At 49.1% G+C, this 13,098-nt stretch overlaps 1 protein-coding gene across 2 annotated transcripts in view; it reads left to right on the top strand.

Annotated features, from left to right (window-relative positions):
• The window catches only part of ANK1 (ankyrin 1), a 179,047-nt gene that overhangs the window by 111,713 nt on the left and 54,236 nt on the right, over window positions 1-13,098 (top strand). For both annotated transcript variants that reach the window (XM_087418573.1, XM_087418572.1), the window contains exons 10-17: window positions 884-1,081; window positions 2,799-2,897; window positions 3,307-3,405; window positions 3,918-4,016; window positions 5,452-5,649; window positions 6,204-6,302; window positions 6,708-6,806; window positions 10,807-11,004. In XM_087418573.1, the coding sequence (XP_087274699.1) occupies window positions 884-1,081; window positions 2,799-2,897; window positions 3,307-3,405; window positions 3,918-4,016; window positions 5,452-5,649; window positions 6,204-6,302; window positions 6,708-6,806; window positions 10,807-11,004 (1,089 nt within the window). The remainder of the gene's footprint in view (window positions 1-883; window positions 1,082-2,798; window positions 2,898-3,306; window positions 3,406-3,917; window positions 4,017-5,451; window positions 5,650-6,203; window positions 6,303-6,707; window positions 6,807-10,806; window positions 11,005-13,098) is intronic.

Here is a 13,098-nt window from a genome sequence, read left to right as displayed (position 1 = left end):
AGCCTTCTCTCCCTGTGTCCCTCCCTCCTGTGACTCCCCACTCCTGTGTACCTCTGTGCTTCGACCATGCTTCCCCTGGTGTCACCACACTGAATGCAACAATGTGTCTCTTTCCTTATCTTTTATCTACTAGTCTACCAGCTTCCTTAGCCAGGGATGATGTCCACTCTCTTCTGTTTCCCCAGAGATTAACCCATCCCTGGTACACATTAATGATTTAATAAATATTTGTTGAATCAATGTCTGAATGAATGAGTCTCTTCTGTCTTTAGTGTTTTTTAAAATAAATTTCTATCTCAGAAACATTGAGAATCCTTAGTGAAATTTTTTTAAGTGATGTGCATTTGTTAGGGGCAACAAACAGAGGGATTTAGATCCAACTTCTAGTTTATCGTCATTCATTCATTCAAACCTCATTAATCAAGGACCACTATGTGTGTTACATGCATGTACGGAGCACTGTGAGGCATATAGGAGATGTTAGGCACAGTCACTGATCCTAAGAAGCTTATAAGGAAGGAGAGAAGATACACACACCTGAAAAGTTAATTACAAATACAATTTGGCAAATTTATGAATAAGGTGTGAGTGAGTAGTGCAGATAGAGAAAGCCCAGAGAAGGCTATGGTGGTCAGGGAAGGCTTCATGGAAGAGGTGGGCCTGGCTGGAGCTGGCTTGGAGGATTTGGCTAGGTGGAAAGGAGAATGTTTGCCGTCAGAGACTAGCATGAGCAGGGAAGCCAGAATGAACCATGCTCCCTCAGGAGCCAGACAGAGCATTGTATAGAGAAGGAGTAAGAAGTAAGGTTGGAATAATTGCCCTGAAGTGCTGTGTTCTGTCTCCAGAAACCTTTGCGATTACTTGTTTTTTCCTCTTCGCTCAGAATGGCTTGTCCCCAATTCACATGGCGGCTCAGGGAGACCACCTTGACTGTGTCCGACTTCTACTGCAATACAACGCAGAGATAGATGACATCACCCTGGACCACCTGACCCCACTCCACGTGGCAGCCCACTGTGGCCATCACAGAGTGGCCAAGGTTCTTTTGGATAAAGGGGCCAAACCAAACTCCAGAGCCCTGGTGAGTGGGGCTATTGGATAAGGTGCCGGAGGGGCAAGCACTGAGGGAGGCAGGACCAGACTGCATGGCCAAACCTCGTGGGAAGGGCACCAGCTGGTGCCTGGAACTACTCCTGAGATTCAGGGCCTAGAAAGTGGCAGTGCCTGCTAAGGTCCAGGAGGCATGGCAACACACAGCCAGGATGGTAACCTTCACACTCCCCCCACATCCAGCTGGGGGTCGCCTCCTGCACCCATGACCGTGGCCCCCGGTATCAGGATGAGGTCAAGGGTGGATTTGGGCCAAGGAGACCTGACTCAAGAAGTAGTGTTCATGGTAGGTATGTGGGTTGGGGTGCCATTCCATCTGAACCAGGCCCAGAGCTGAGGGATGGTGACGTCTTAGAGACTGCCTGGCTTTTTGATCTGCTTTGGGGCGAGTGAAATGGCCTGAGCTAAGCATCCTTCCTCTGCCGAGGGGCTTACAGTTTTTACAGTGCTCTTGTAGAGGTGAGTTCAGGCCCAAAGCGATTTTCTTACTGGGACTGTGGTTCCTCGTAGTCTTCGCCCAGGCCAGGGGCTCCCAGGGCAGCTTCAGGGGTTTGGTGGGGCCGGAGCTCTGCATAGGACATGCCCGTGACCACCATCTCCTCTCTGCCCATTTCCCCAAGGAGGAGGAGAATTGAGAAGGCAGGATAGCCAACAGGGACAGCAAGGATGGCTCGTTCACTCACTCAGCGTTCCCTGAGCACTCACCAGTGCAGGCACTGTTCTGGGATACGCAGGGTTTCTCAGCCTCAGCGCTAGTGACATTTGGGCCTGATAGTCCACATTCTGAGGGGCTGGCCTGTGCATTGTGGGATGTTTAGCAGCATCCCTGGCCGCTACCCACTAGGCACTAATAGCGTTCCCTCTGGTGGTGACAATCAAAAATGTCTCGAAACATTGCCAGATGTCACCGGGGTGGGGGGAGGGGCCAAAATCCCCTCCCCCAACTTTGAGAACCACTGCCCTAGGGGGATAAAGCACAGACAAAAACCAGCAAACAAAAAAACACCCCTGCCCTTGGGGAGTTTACATGCTTGTACCTCACTGTAGAGCAGAGCTGATATACAGAAACCCATCTTACTAAAAATGAACAGCAGTTTCTGTGAAGCAGGATTTGCTTCACAGAAGTACTCTTTCTTGTAAATTTCCCCATAAGGAAACTTTAAACAGCAGCCTCTCTTAGTGCATCCAAAATTATGATTAAATTTTTAAAAAAAGGTTTCCATGGGCCGGCCTGGTGGCGTAGTGGTTAGGTGCACGCGCTCCACTGTGGCGGCCCTAAGGTTCGCAGGTTCGGATCCTGGGCGCGCGCTGATGCACCACTTGTCAAGCCATGCTGTGGCGGCATCCCATATAAAGTAGAGGAAGATGGGTACAGATGTTAGCCCAGGGCCAGTCTTCCTCAGCAAAAACAAGAGGAGGATTGGCATTGGATGTTAGCTCAGGGCTGATCTTCCTCACACACACACACAAAAAAAAAGTTTCCAGATAACATGTTCAGGAACACGCCTGGTGCATAAAGTGGGGGCCACCTGCCTCTCAATGTGCTTTGCCATAACTGACGATCTAGTCTGTGGGAATCGCTGATAGGCTGGGGCAGAGGCTGCTTTTCATCGGCAAGGTGGTCTGGGTGTGCCTTGGGCTAGTATGTAAACTCCTGCTGGTCTGTCTCCCTTTGTGTGGGACTGCAGAATGGCTTCACCCCCTTACACATCGCCTGCAAGAAGAGCCACATCCGGGTCGTGGAGCTGCTGCTGAAGATGGGAGCCGCCATCGACGCGGTCACCGAGGTAGGAGAACTCTGCAGGTGTGCGGATGCTCTCTGCCGTGCTCTTCCTTCCGTAGCCTTCTTTGTAGCTACACATGGCTGCAGGGGTGTGTGTGTGTGTGTGCAAGTCTAAACTGCTTGAAGGAATAAATCAGGGGCGACTAAGACAAGGGAACATGTGTCGAGTCTCTGGGAGCTTTCCAAGATCAGATGCAATTTTTTAAGTTGTAAAAGTGGGCGAATCACCCCGCGGTGTTTTTTTTTCCTCCAGCCCTTTTCCTGGAAGCAAACCCATCTCATTTAACTCCCTTTTCTTGGAAAACCATTCTGGAGCATCTAGAAGCAAGAAAGCATTAGAGACATCTGGCTGTCTCTTCTTTGGAGGAGAGGGAAAGTCTCCTCTCTTCTCATTCCTCTCTTGTCTGTTCTAGTCTGGCCTGACACCTCTCCACGTGGCCTCCTTCATGGGGCACCTGCCCATCGTGAAGAACCTCCTGCAGCGGGGGGCGTCGCCCAATGTCTCCAACGTGGTAAGCCCTGAGAGAGCAAGGTCTCCTTCCTCTGGACCAAGAGCTCAGAGGGCCGCTTTACCTGGGGGTCCCAAGATCTCCTCTCTGGGGATAGAGGTGGAATTCTCAGAATAGCTGTGGACATGGGGAGAACTTCCAGATATACTGATGCTTTCCCAATTAAGCTTGTCACACATCTGTAAGTCTTGGAGGTTTTATTTTGGACGATAATTTGGGAACTTCTGTAAGTTATCTGGGAACACATTTACATTTTTAAACATTCATTAACTCTGGGGTTTACTTTTAAGTATACCTAGAACACACACACACACACTTACACACACACACACACACACACGCATGCACACTCCAGGTATTGGCAGGCTAAAGGCTAGAGGAGCTGCTCACTGGGGTGACTCCACCTCTTGGCTGAAACCCGCCAAGCTACTCCAGGCTGGCACTTTGGAGTTCTGTGTGCGTCCTTTTGGATATGCAGCCTCTATTAACACTTCTGTAATTTGGTTATTTTACAGAAAGTGGAGACCCCGCTACACATGGCAGCCAGGGCAGGGCACATGGAAGTGGCCAAATATTTGCTCCAGAACAAAGCCAAAGTCAATGCCAAGGCCAAAGTGAGTTCTGGAGGTGGGAAGGGAAGGGTCCTGCGATGTAAGCAATTCAAGTGCAATTAGGAGAAATCCATCCTGATTAGAGGCCTGGCTGCAGGGCTGGTGGCTCCAAGATCCTTGTCATTCCGATGGCAGTTGCACTAAATGCTCAGATTCTGCTTTGCAGAGGTTTTGAGAAGGCCAGAGATATTTTTTGTATCAGATATTTTGTATATCAGATATTTTGTATGTATATTTGTATTTTGTATTGTTTCTTTAGGATAATGAAAGTCCAAGGAGCATGGCTGGCCTGCAGTGTGTTTATTGGGCTGAAGGGGTTTCATGGTGGTTACAGTCATGGTCTAAGAAGAGAAGCAACTTTTTGAAGAAAGTGTTGCCAGTGAAAATCAGTCAGGAATTTCTTGATCTAAAAACGGGTGATTCCCCCTTGTTGTAAAAGGCATTTTGGGGAGATTGAGTGAGCAAAGAGTAAGAATAGCTGCTGATTTTGCAGATCAATGGGCATTGGCCACAATCAGACTTCCTACCCTCAGGCCACAGAGGCTCCGTTAAGAGTTAGGACTCTGGTTTGTGTTTGGGCCACAAGAGGGAGGCCCCCAACTGGGCCCTATAACACAGGGACCTCACCCAAGGACTGCCTTCAGCATCAGGCGTAAATAGGAAGGGGCAGGCGGGGGGATGAAAAGGTGGTCTTTGGGGCCCGGCCTGGTGGCGCAGCCCCAAAGTTCGCTTGCTCAGCTTCGGTGGCCCAGGTTCACAGGTTCAGATCCCGGGCACGGACCGACGCACCACTTGTCAAGCCGTGCTGTGGTGGCGTCCCTTGTAAAGTAGAGGAAGATGGGCACAGATGTTAGCCCAGGGCCAATCTTTCTCAGCAAAGAGGAGGATTGGCATGGATATTAGCTCAGAGCTGATCTTCCTCACAAAAAAGAAAGAAAAGGTGGTCTTTCCCATCAACAGTTTAGACTCTCCCATGACCCCTGGCATAGAGAAAACCAAGTAGCCTCCAAACAGAAAGACAAGTGTCCACTCAGACGTGACTTGGGAGACAGTGATAGCAACCACGATTTATTGAATGCCTATTTTGCGCCAAACACAGGCACATTTGTGAAAAGTCTGCTTCACAGACGTTTTTTGGTCCTCACCACAGCCCTATCAGGTAGATATTATTCCCATTTCACAGATGGGAAGGCTGAGCCTTTGAGCAACTAAGTAGAAATAACTAATCTGAAGGGTTGTTGTAAGGATTAAATAAGAGAGAACATATTGGTTTCTGTAACTCAGACTTGATTTGAATCTCAGCTTTTCATCTTACTAGCTGTATGACCTTGAGAAGGTCACCTAACCTCTCTGGGCCTCACCTTCCTTCTCTGTAAAATGAAGAGCTGGATTAGGTAACCTTAGTATTCCTGTTCTTTGTTTCCACTTCCGGTTCCAGGATGACCAGACCCCGCTTTACTGTGCAGCTCGCATTGGCCACACAAACATGGTGAAGCTCCTGCTAGACAATAATGCCAGCCCCAACCTGGCCACCACCGCCGGGCACACCCCACTGCACATTGCAGCCCGAGAGGGCCATGTGGAAACAGCCCTGGCCCTTCTGGAAAAGGAAGCATCCCAGGCGTGCATGACTAAGGTACAGCGTTCCTCCTCCCATTCTCCAGAAGCAACAGGCCAGTCACCGCGGGGTCTAGGGCATGGGTGGGGCATTCCCCTTGATGGTGCTGGGAGCAGCAGGGGGGCAGCACTCACAGGACTGGCCACCGTCTGTGAGCCTGTTGTGTCGTCGTCATCCTTTGCCAGAAAGGTGGTCAGCTGTAGTTTCTCATCCCCCCACCCAGCCTTCACCTGTTCACCAGGGAATAGTTATCTGCTCAGCACTCACGCTCAACAAGTCGAACAGGTTCTGGGATACAGGAAGGATCGAGACCCCTGCCCTCAACTAGTTAGCAGTCAAATCACAACCCAAGATGGTTTTATGCTCCATCACGAGAGATGGGGGAGGCGAGTGGCAGAGGAAGCCTGCTGATTCCTGAGGTCTTGGCCTCTCCAGGCATCAGAAATCCTGTGCCCTTGATTTGACTGGCATCTCCATGCCTGTTAAGTGGGATGCCTCCTTAGCTACAGACTCTTTCTCCAGGGAGGACAGCCATGGCTCCCCTGGTTCTGATGGCCTGTGTTCCTCCTCAGAAAGGATTTACTCCTCTCCACGTGGCGGCGAAGTACGGGAAGGTTCGGGTGGCAAAGCTGCTGCTGGAACGGGGTGCTCATCCAAACGCTGCTGGAAAAGTGAGTGAACCCCCTCCCTCTCTCGGGTTAGAGAACAGAACAAAGGATAAACGTTCCTGCTCGTGAATGGCCTCGCTTGCCTAAGCCCGTCTGTCCCCCTTTTGAGTGGGCAGCCGTCTACAGAGAATGGCCTTTGGGATACGGGTCTTGCTGACAAAGGCCTTGTCCTTACAGAAAGACCTGGTGGCCTCTGAATGAGTGTGCTGATTGTGCTGCCCACTGAGGCACCCCCGGAAATGAGGAGGTGGCCTGGGTCTGGCTGTTTATGCTCTTGAGTGACTTCAGATTGAGATTGGCTTTGGAATAATTTTTAATCAGATTTTACCATATAAAAGGTACAGATTCCAAAATGGTAGCTAAAGGAAGTCAGTTGCATGAAGGCTGTTTGTCCGTCTCACCCTGCAGAACGGCTTGACTCCGCTGCACGTGGCCGTCTATCACAACCACCCGGACATTGTCAAGCTGCTGCTTCGCCAGGGCGGTTCCCCGCACAGCTGCGCTTGGGTAAGCCCGCCCTGGTCCACACCTGGAGCTCAGACCCTCTCACAGCCTGGGCCCTGGGTAGCAGGCCGCCTGCCACTCCTGCCCAGAGGGCTGTTTCAGACGCAGCCCAAGGCTTTTTGTGTTTTGTTTTTATTTTTATCTCAGAAATCTCACCTCACTTTCACACATTACCTGCAGTATAATTGCTGCTGTTTGGGGACCAGAGCTGGGTAGGAAGTGGGTAACACTCGTAGCAACGGGTGACCTCACAGACATGGAATTCGTCTTACACAACAAATGTGTTCCCCAAACGGCTGTGTGTCAGCTAAGTTTTGTAAGCTGGCTGTTAGAGGTGAGCACGTTCAGGATCCTCCTGGAGAGGTGAGCCTTGTTGTCTGTTCCGATGCTGGTGGCACAGTGGCCACATTTGAGAAATACTCATGGCTGCAGGTGAACTTGCCTGAACTTTGAAGCAAGGAACCTATTTTGAGTGTGAATAATCACCCCCAATCTGTTTCTCGTATGAGTTCAGACTTGCAGGTGGCGGTGCTGTTTAACAAGGCCCACCCAGGTACAGTCCCCGGGGACAGCTGACCAGTGGACCGGCCTCACGCCAGCCTCTGAAATGCGCTGCTCCAAGCAGCAGGTTCACTGCCCCCAAGGGAACCCGAGGAAAGGGAGCAGGCAGGACTTGCTTCTGTAAGACCAGAGGAGGGGAGGGTCATGCAAGTGTAGGGATAAGGCCAGATGTGAGCATCATTTCTGGGGACAGGCTGCCCCCTGTGGGACATGAGGGTGTGCAGTGTTTGTCTGTGAGGGGAGGGGCGCGCAGAGGAGGAGGGGTGAGGAGGGGAGCAGGGCTCCAATACAAAGGATGCACGCTGTCCCTGCACCCAGAGCTCACCGTCTAATAGGGCAGCCAAGCCTCAGGAGAAGCAGGGTAATTTATGGGAGAGCAGCCCCCGTGCTCAGCCATGCGGCAGCAGTCTGAGGGAGCCATGGGGGTGGGGGTGGGGGGTTGCTGTGTGATGCCGGCTGACACCTGCCAACTTTAGGACGGTGGCAGCCGAGTCAGGGAAGATCATTGCAGGTCTCCAGTTTGTCTTCCCTCCTCAGAATGGATGCTCATCTGAATTTTACAGCATCACTTTCCTGCAGACACAGCGTCTCCCAGACACCCAGGGTCTCCTTGGGCTCCTGTCAATGTGGCTGTTGTAGCAAGCCCACGTCACCGTGTAGACGGAGCCAGGCAGGCGGCCCTGCTAAGATGTGCCTTACTCCTGCCTCTAAAAATAAAAAGCTGGACTCCCTTCCTCCCCACTCCCCTCCTTATATAAAAGAAATCGGTGCCAGGTTCATGGTATTTAAAGAGAGCTTTATCCAAGCACAAACCCTGTACAGATGGGTTTTGTTTCCATGGCAAAAAATAGTTTCCCAAGTAGTCTGGCAATTTTGTAGAATTTCACATGCAAATCTCTCTGCACCCAAACCAAACCCTCCCCTTCCCAATTGTGATGCTAATGTTGTTTTAACATGTAGGCAGATCTCTCTTCAGCGTGCATTCCTTTGGGTGAGCTCATTTCCTTGGGAAAGAAGAGCCTTTTACTGGCACACATCCCTCCCTAGCCTCTTTCCGACTCTCCTGCCTAGTTGCCTCTTGTCCTTGTCACCTACAGACTGTCCCACTTGTTCCCTTTAGTCCTGGTTTTGGGGAAGCTCAGAGGAGTGGTCCCTATTCTGAGACCAACAGTTGCTCTGTGTCTCGGTTTTAACCGGGGGTCACCTGGCAGCCTTGAGCTGCCTCCAGGATAAGCTCGCCCTTTGCCCGGACAGGGTGCTGTTCTTGCTAGCGTGGACATCCACAGCTACCCAGGTGGCCTGGCAATCCTGATGGTTCTTCTGTGAATATACTTGAAGTTGCTCAAGTTACTGTCCTTTGTACATTAAGAGAAGTTCAAATAATCGTTGGTTTCATTCAGTGAAGGCCTGCTGTGGGCCAGGCGCTGGCTGGGTGTTCAGCTGCTTCACTCCATTTCCTCCTGAGCAGCCCTGGGAGGTGGACGTTCTCCACCTCATCTGAGAGAGAAAGGTCTCCATTTGGGAATAATTCCAAATCTCTGGCTCGTCCACTGAACACACTTCTTTGCTCCCTTTTGACACGGTACAAAAATCATATGGTTTAATTAATTTTATTATAATCAAAATGCCGTTCTTGTTATATGAATACAACCTACAAAGAAGAATTTAATGTTGTCTCATAACATAAGCAAATTAAAGAAGGAGCACTCAAATGGATTATCTCGCATAATTATTCAAAGAGAATGTTTTTTTGTTCAATTTAATTCCTTGCGTAAATTACAACTTTTCATTTCCCCATAAAAGCCGCTTCACAGATGGATCTTTTCCTGTCCCCCGTGCTGTAAAGCTGGGATTTTACTATATTGGTCAGCCCCTCTTCTTCTCTTTCCTTTTCCTGATCAGTGAACCTGGCAGAATCAGAAATGTTCGTTTCCACAGTAAGATAGTGGCTGTCGGGGGAGATTCTGTTTTCTGGGACAGCCAGAAGAATGCTAGCCAAGGTGGGGAAACTATGTCCCTTATGCCGTCTGCCCTGGGACTGGGTGGGCATATGCTCAGAAAGTCCTGGGTCCTGCATCCCCCTTAGCCCTGAATGCTTCGGGGCCTTGCTACTCAAAGTGTGGTCCCTGGACCAGCAGCATCAGCATTACCTGGGAGCTTGTTAGAAATGCAGAATCTTGTGCCTTCCTAGACCTTCTGAGTCAGAATCTGCATTTTGACATGATCCCAGGTGATTTTATACACACTGAGGTTTGAGGAGCACTGCTCCAGCTGAAAGAATCTGGGATCTGGAGTCAGAAGGCCAGGCTTGTGTTATCTGTTGTTCCACTTACTATGTGACATTAAATAAGGCACTTCGCCTCTCAGAGAACTGGCTTCCTTATGCACAAAGTGGAGTGATAATAAAAATGCCTGTACGTGGTTGTGGTGAAGCTCAAAAGTGATAACATGGGTGAAAGTGGGTCTAATAGTAATGACCAGAGTAGACTGTCACCTGTCTGCAGCGGATAAGGAGCTTGCTCCAGAATGTAGACTATGCACTGCTTCCTTCATTGAGAAAGTCTTCCTACCGAAAAAAAAGAAAAAAGAAAAGCCAGCTGAATAACAGAGCACAGTGATGTGGTTGATTTACTTTGGGGCCAAGCTCCTTCATCTCGTGGACTTAAAACATCTTGTGAATGAGCTCACTGCAAAAGCACACAAAGGTTTATTACTTTCATGTCTTAATTTTGGAAAGTACCTTCAATTAGATTATCATATTTGATCCATTCACCAACTATAAGAACAAGATAGATGTTATTATCCACTTTTAATGGCTTAAAAAAATACAAAAGGCAGTCTAGAGGTCGTTGCATATCTTGCCCCCGTCACATGGCTAGTTACAGTGGAAGGAGGGCTGATTCCATGTCACCAAGTCCTTTCCCTGGTGTGCGTCCTCTTACACCCCCTGCCGGAAGCTGGCAGGTCCGGGGGAGCACTTGGCCCAGGTGCACAGGGAGAGAAGGGCTCTCTTCCTTTTCCTTTATGAAATGTTTGGGGGGTTTGGTTCTTCGTGCAGGAAGGAGGAAGCGGACACTTTTCCCTTGCTGACTTACCTAACCTCCTGGTTGCCCCAGAGCCCACCTAGTTGAATCCTAGCCCCTGTGAGTGACAGAGCACTTCCTGCACAGCAGTTTGTCAGAGTGTGATACAGACAATAGATGGTGAGAAAAGGAACCGGGCATTTGCTGGCTGTGGGGCCTCTCCAAAGCAAATGGACTTGGTTGGTTGGTTTGTTTACTTAACTCGCCCTCCTGGGTGACAGCAGCCCTGCCCAGTAGGTGCCCAGCAGGCCAAGAACCAGGCCAGCCCTCCCTCAGAGGATTTAAAAGGTAAGGCGTGTGCTCCTATCGCTGACTCAGCATTCCTGTAACGAGGCTCCGGGTGGCTGCTTCTGTTTCAGAATGGCTACACCCCTCTGCACATCGCTGCCAAGCAGAACCAGATGGAGGTGGCCCGCAGTCTGCTGCAGTATGGGGGGTCAGCAAATGCAGAGTCGGGGCAAGGCGTGACGCCCCTCCACCTGGCTGCCCAAGAGGGTCATGCAGAGATGGTGGCTCTGCTACTCTCCAGACAAGCCAATGGCAACTTGGGGAACAAGGTAAACGTGGCACCTTCAGATCTGCCCTGTTGTCTCAGGAATGTTTTAGTGTCAGCTAACGGGGTATTGTATCTGAATGTTGAGTACCCACTATATGCCCAGGTTCTGAATTAGGGGTATATGTGTGTGTGTGTAATCCTTAAACCGCCCTGTGTAGGTTTTATCTCAGCTTTATAAAGGAATAAACAGATTCAGAAAGGTTGCTTATTCCCAAGGTGGCACGACCCTGAGCCTGTCTGATGCCAAAGCCTTTGCTGATTCTTTCTAAATAGATTGACTCAGGAATCTGCAAAAAGATCAATAGCAAAATCCATGGTACACTTGCCCAAATATAGGCCAGTGGCTACATTCAGGACTGTATTAAATAAGTGGGTACTCAATGTTCTTTTTCTGTGGGGAAGATATTTTTTGAAATGCCCACCCTAAACTGGGAGTCCTCAATCCAGCAACTATTGGCATATGAGCATGAAACCTTCAAAGATTCTACACAACATTTTGGGAGGATGGACATATGAGCATTTTTCTGGGTGTCTTCATAGTTTTCATCAGCTTCTTAAAGGAATGCATGACCCAAGAAAGACTTAGAATTACTTCTTTTTTTAAACAACAATTTTATTGAAATATAATTCATAAACCATAAAATTCACTCTTTTGAACTGTACTATTCAGTGGTTTTTGGTATATTTGCAGAATTGGGCAACCATCACTACTAATTCCAGAACATTTTCATCACCCCAAAAGGACACCTCATACCTATTAGCAGCTGCTTCCCCTTTTCCCCAAACCCCCAGTCCCTGGCAACCACTAATCTCCTTTCTGTCACTGTGAATTCACCTATTCTAGACACTTCGTATAAATGGAATCACACAATATGAAGAGCCACTTCTTTAGATGATAAATGAACACAATACAGTTTCAGGAAGGCAAGTGTTTTAAGGGTAACTTAAGGTTTCTTAAAAACCTGTAGATCCATTGGCTCTTTTTGTATAGGTTTGGACAGGTGACCCCCAGGAGGGAACTGTTATGGTAGGACCATTATTTTGGATGGGATTCTTGGTTTCTTCCTTGTGCCATTTCAAGTGGGTTCTGTAAAGAGCCATCAGGATGACGGCGAGTCTCCTCACTCAGGCACATGCCACCCTCACAAGGCAGATCACTCTGTTATCCCAAGAATCAGGCAAGACACCCAGAGGTTTGTGACTGATGTGGGGACTGCTCAGTTGTGGCCTGTTCTCGCTTCAGGCAGCCCCACCCGTCTGTGTCTTTGGGAGATGGCCTGCTTCAGCTGGGGAGGGGTACTGTGAAGTTCCTGGGGAGGGGACAGGCCCTGCCCACTGCCTCTGACTGCAGAGGAATTGCAGCTCTATTTGTCCCACAGTTAGTAGAGTGTATTGAGGTAGGGTACAGGGGAGAGAAGATTTTTTCTGACATTTTGTATGAGTGTGCACATATCAAACAAGATCTCTGGGGCATTCCTTCCTCATGAGAAAGCTGTGATGAGAGCTCCAAGAACATGGTGTTTTCAGTCCCAGCAGGATCCTCCATCCTTTTTACAGTGCAGCACTGGCTGTGACGTGCTAATCACATGCTACAGTTAAATGGCACCTTGTGCTTTTCAACATGTTTTTATCTGTGTTTTCTCAAGTGACCCTTACTTTGGCCTTGAGATTGGTCAGCGATAATCCCTATTTTCTAGATAAGGAAACCAAGACTCTGAAGCTCATCTCGAATCATGAAAATAGGGAATGTTACAATTGGAAAGTATCATCAAGTTCATCTAGTTCAGAGGTCAGCCAACTATGGCCCATGCGCCAAATCTGGCCCACCACTTGTTTGCGTAAATAAAGTTTTATTGGAACACAGCTATGCCCATTTGCTTATGTGTTGGCCATAACTGCTTTCTCACTATAGCTGGCAGAGTTGAGTAGTTACATCAGAGACACAAGCCTAAAATATTGACGATCTAGCCCTTAGCAGAAAAAGTTGCTGAGCTCTGATTTAGTTGAACCACCTCATTTTTTGGATAAGTGTATGGAGGCCCAGAGCTGGAATAACTTTGCCCACATAGTGAGTTGATGGCTGCAGAGCGAGGTT

This window comes from Ceratotherium simum, chromosome 28, assembly GCF_057802395.1.
Source record: "Ceratotherium simum simum isolate JZ-2026a chromosome 28, ASM5780239v1, whole genome shotgun sequence".
Classification (NCBI taxonomy): Eukaryota; Metazoa; Chordata; class Mammalia; order Perissodactyla; family Rhinocerotidae; genus Ceratotherium; species Ceratotherium simum.
The sequence above is the reverse complement of the archived record's forward strand: the minus strand, read 5'-3'. Positions and strand labels throughout refer to the sequence as shown.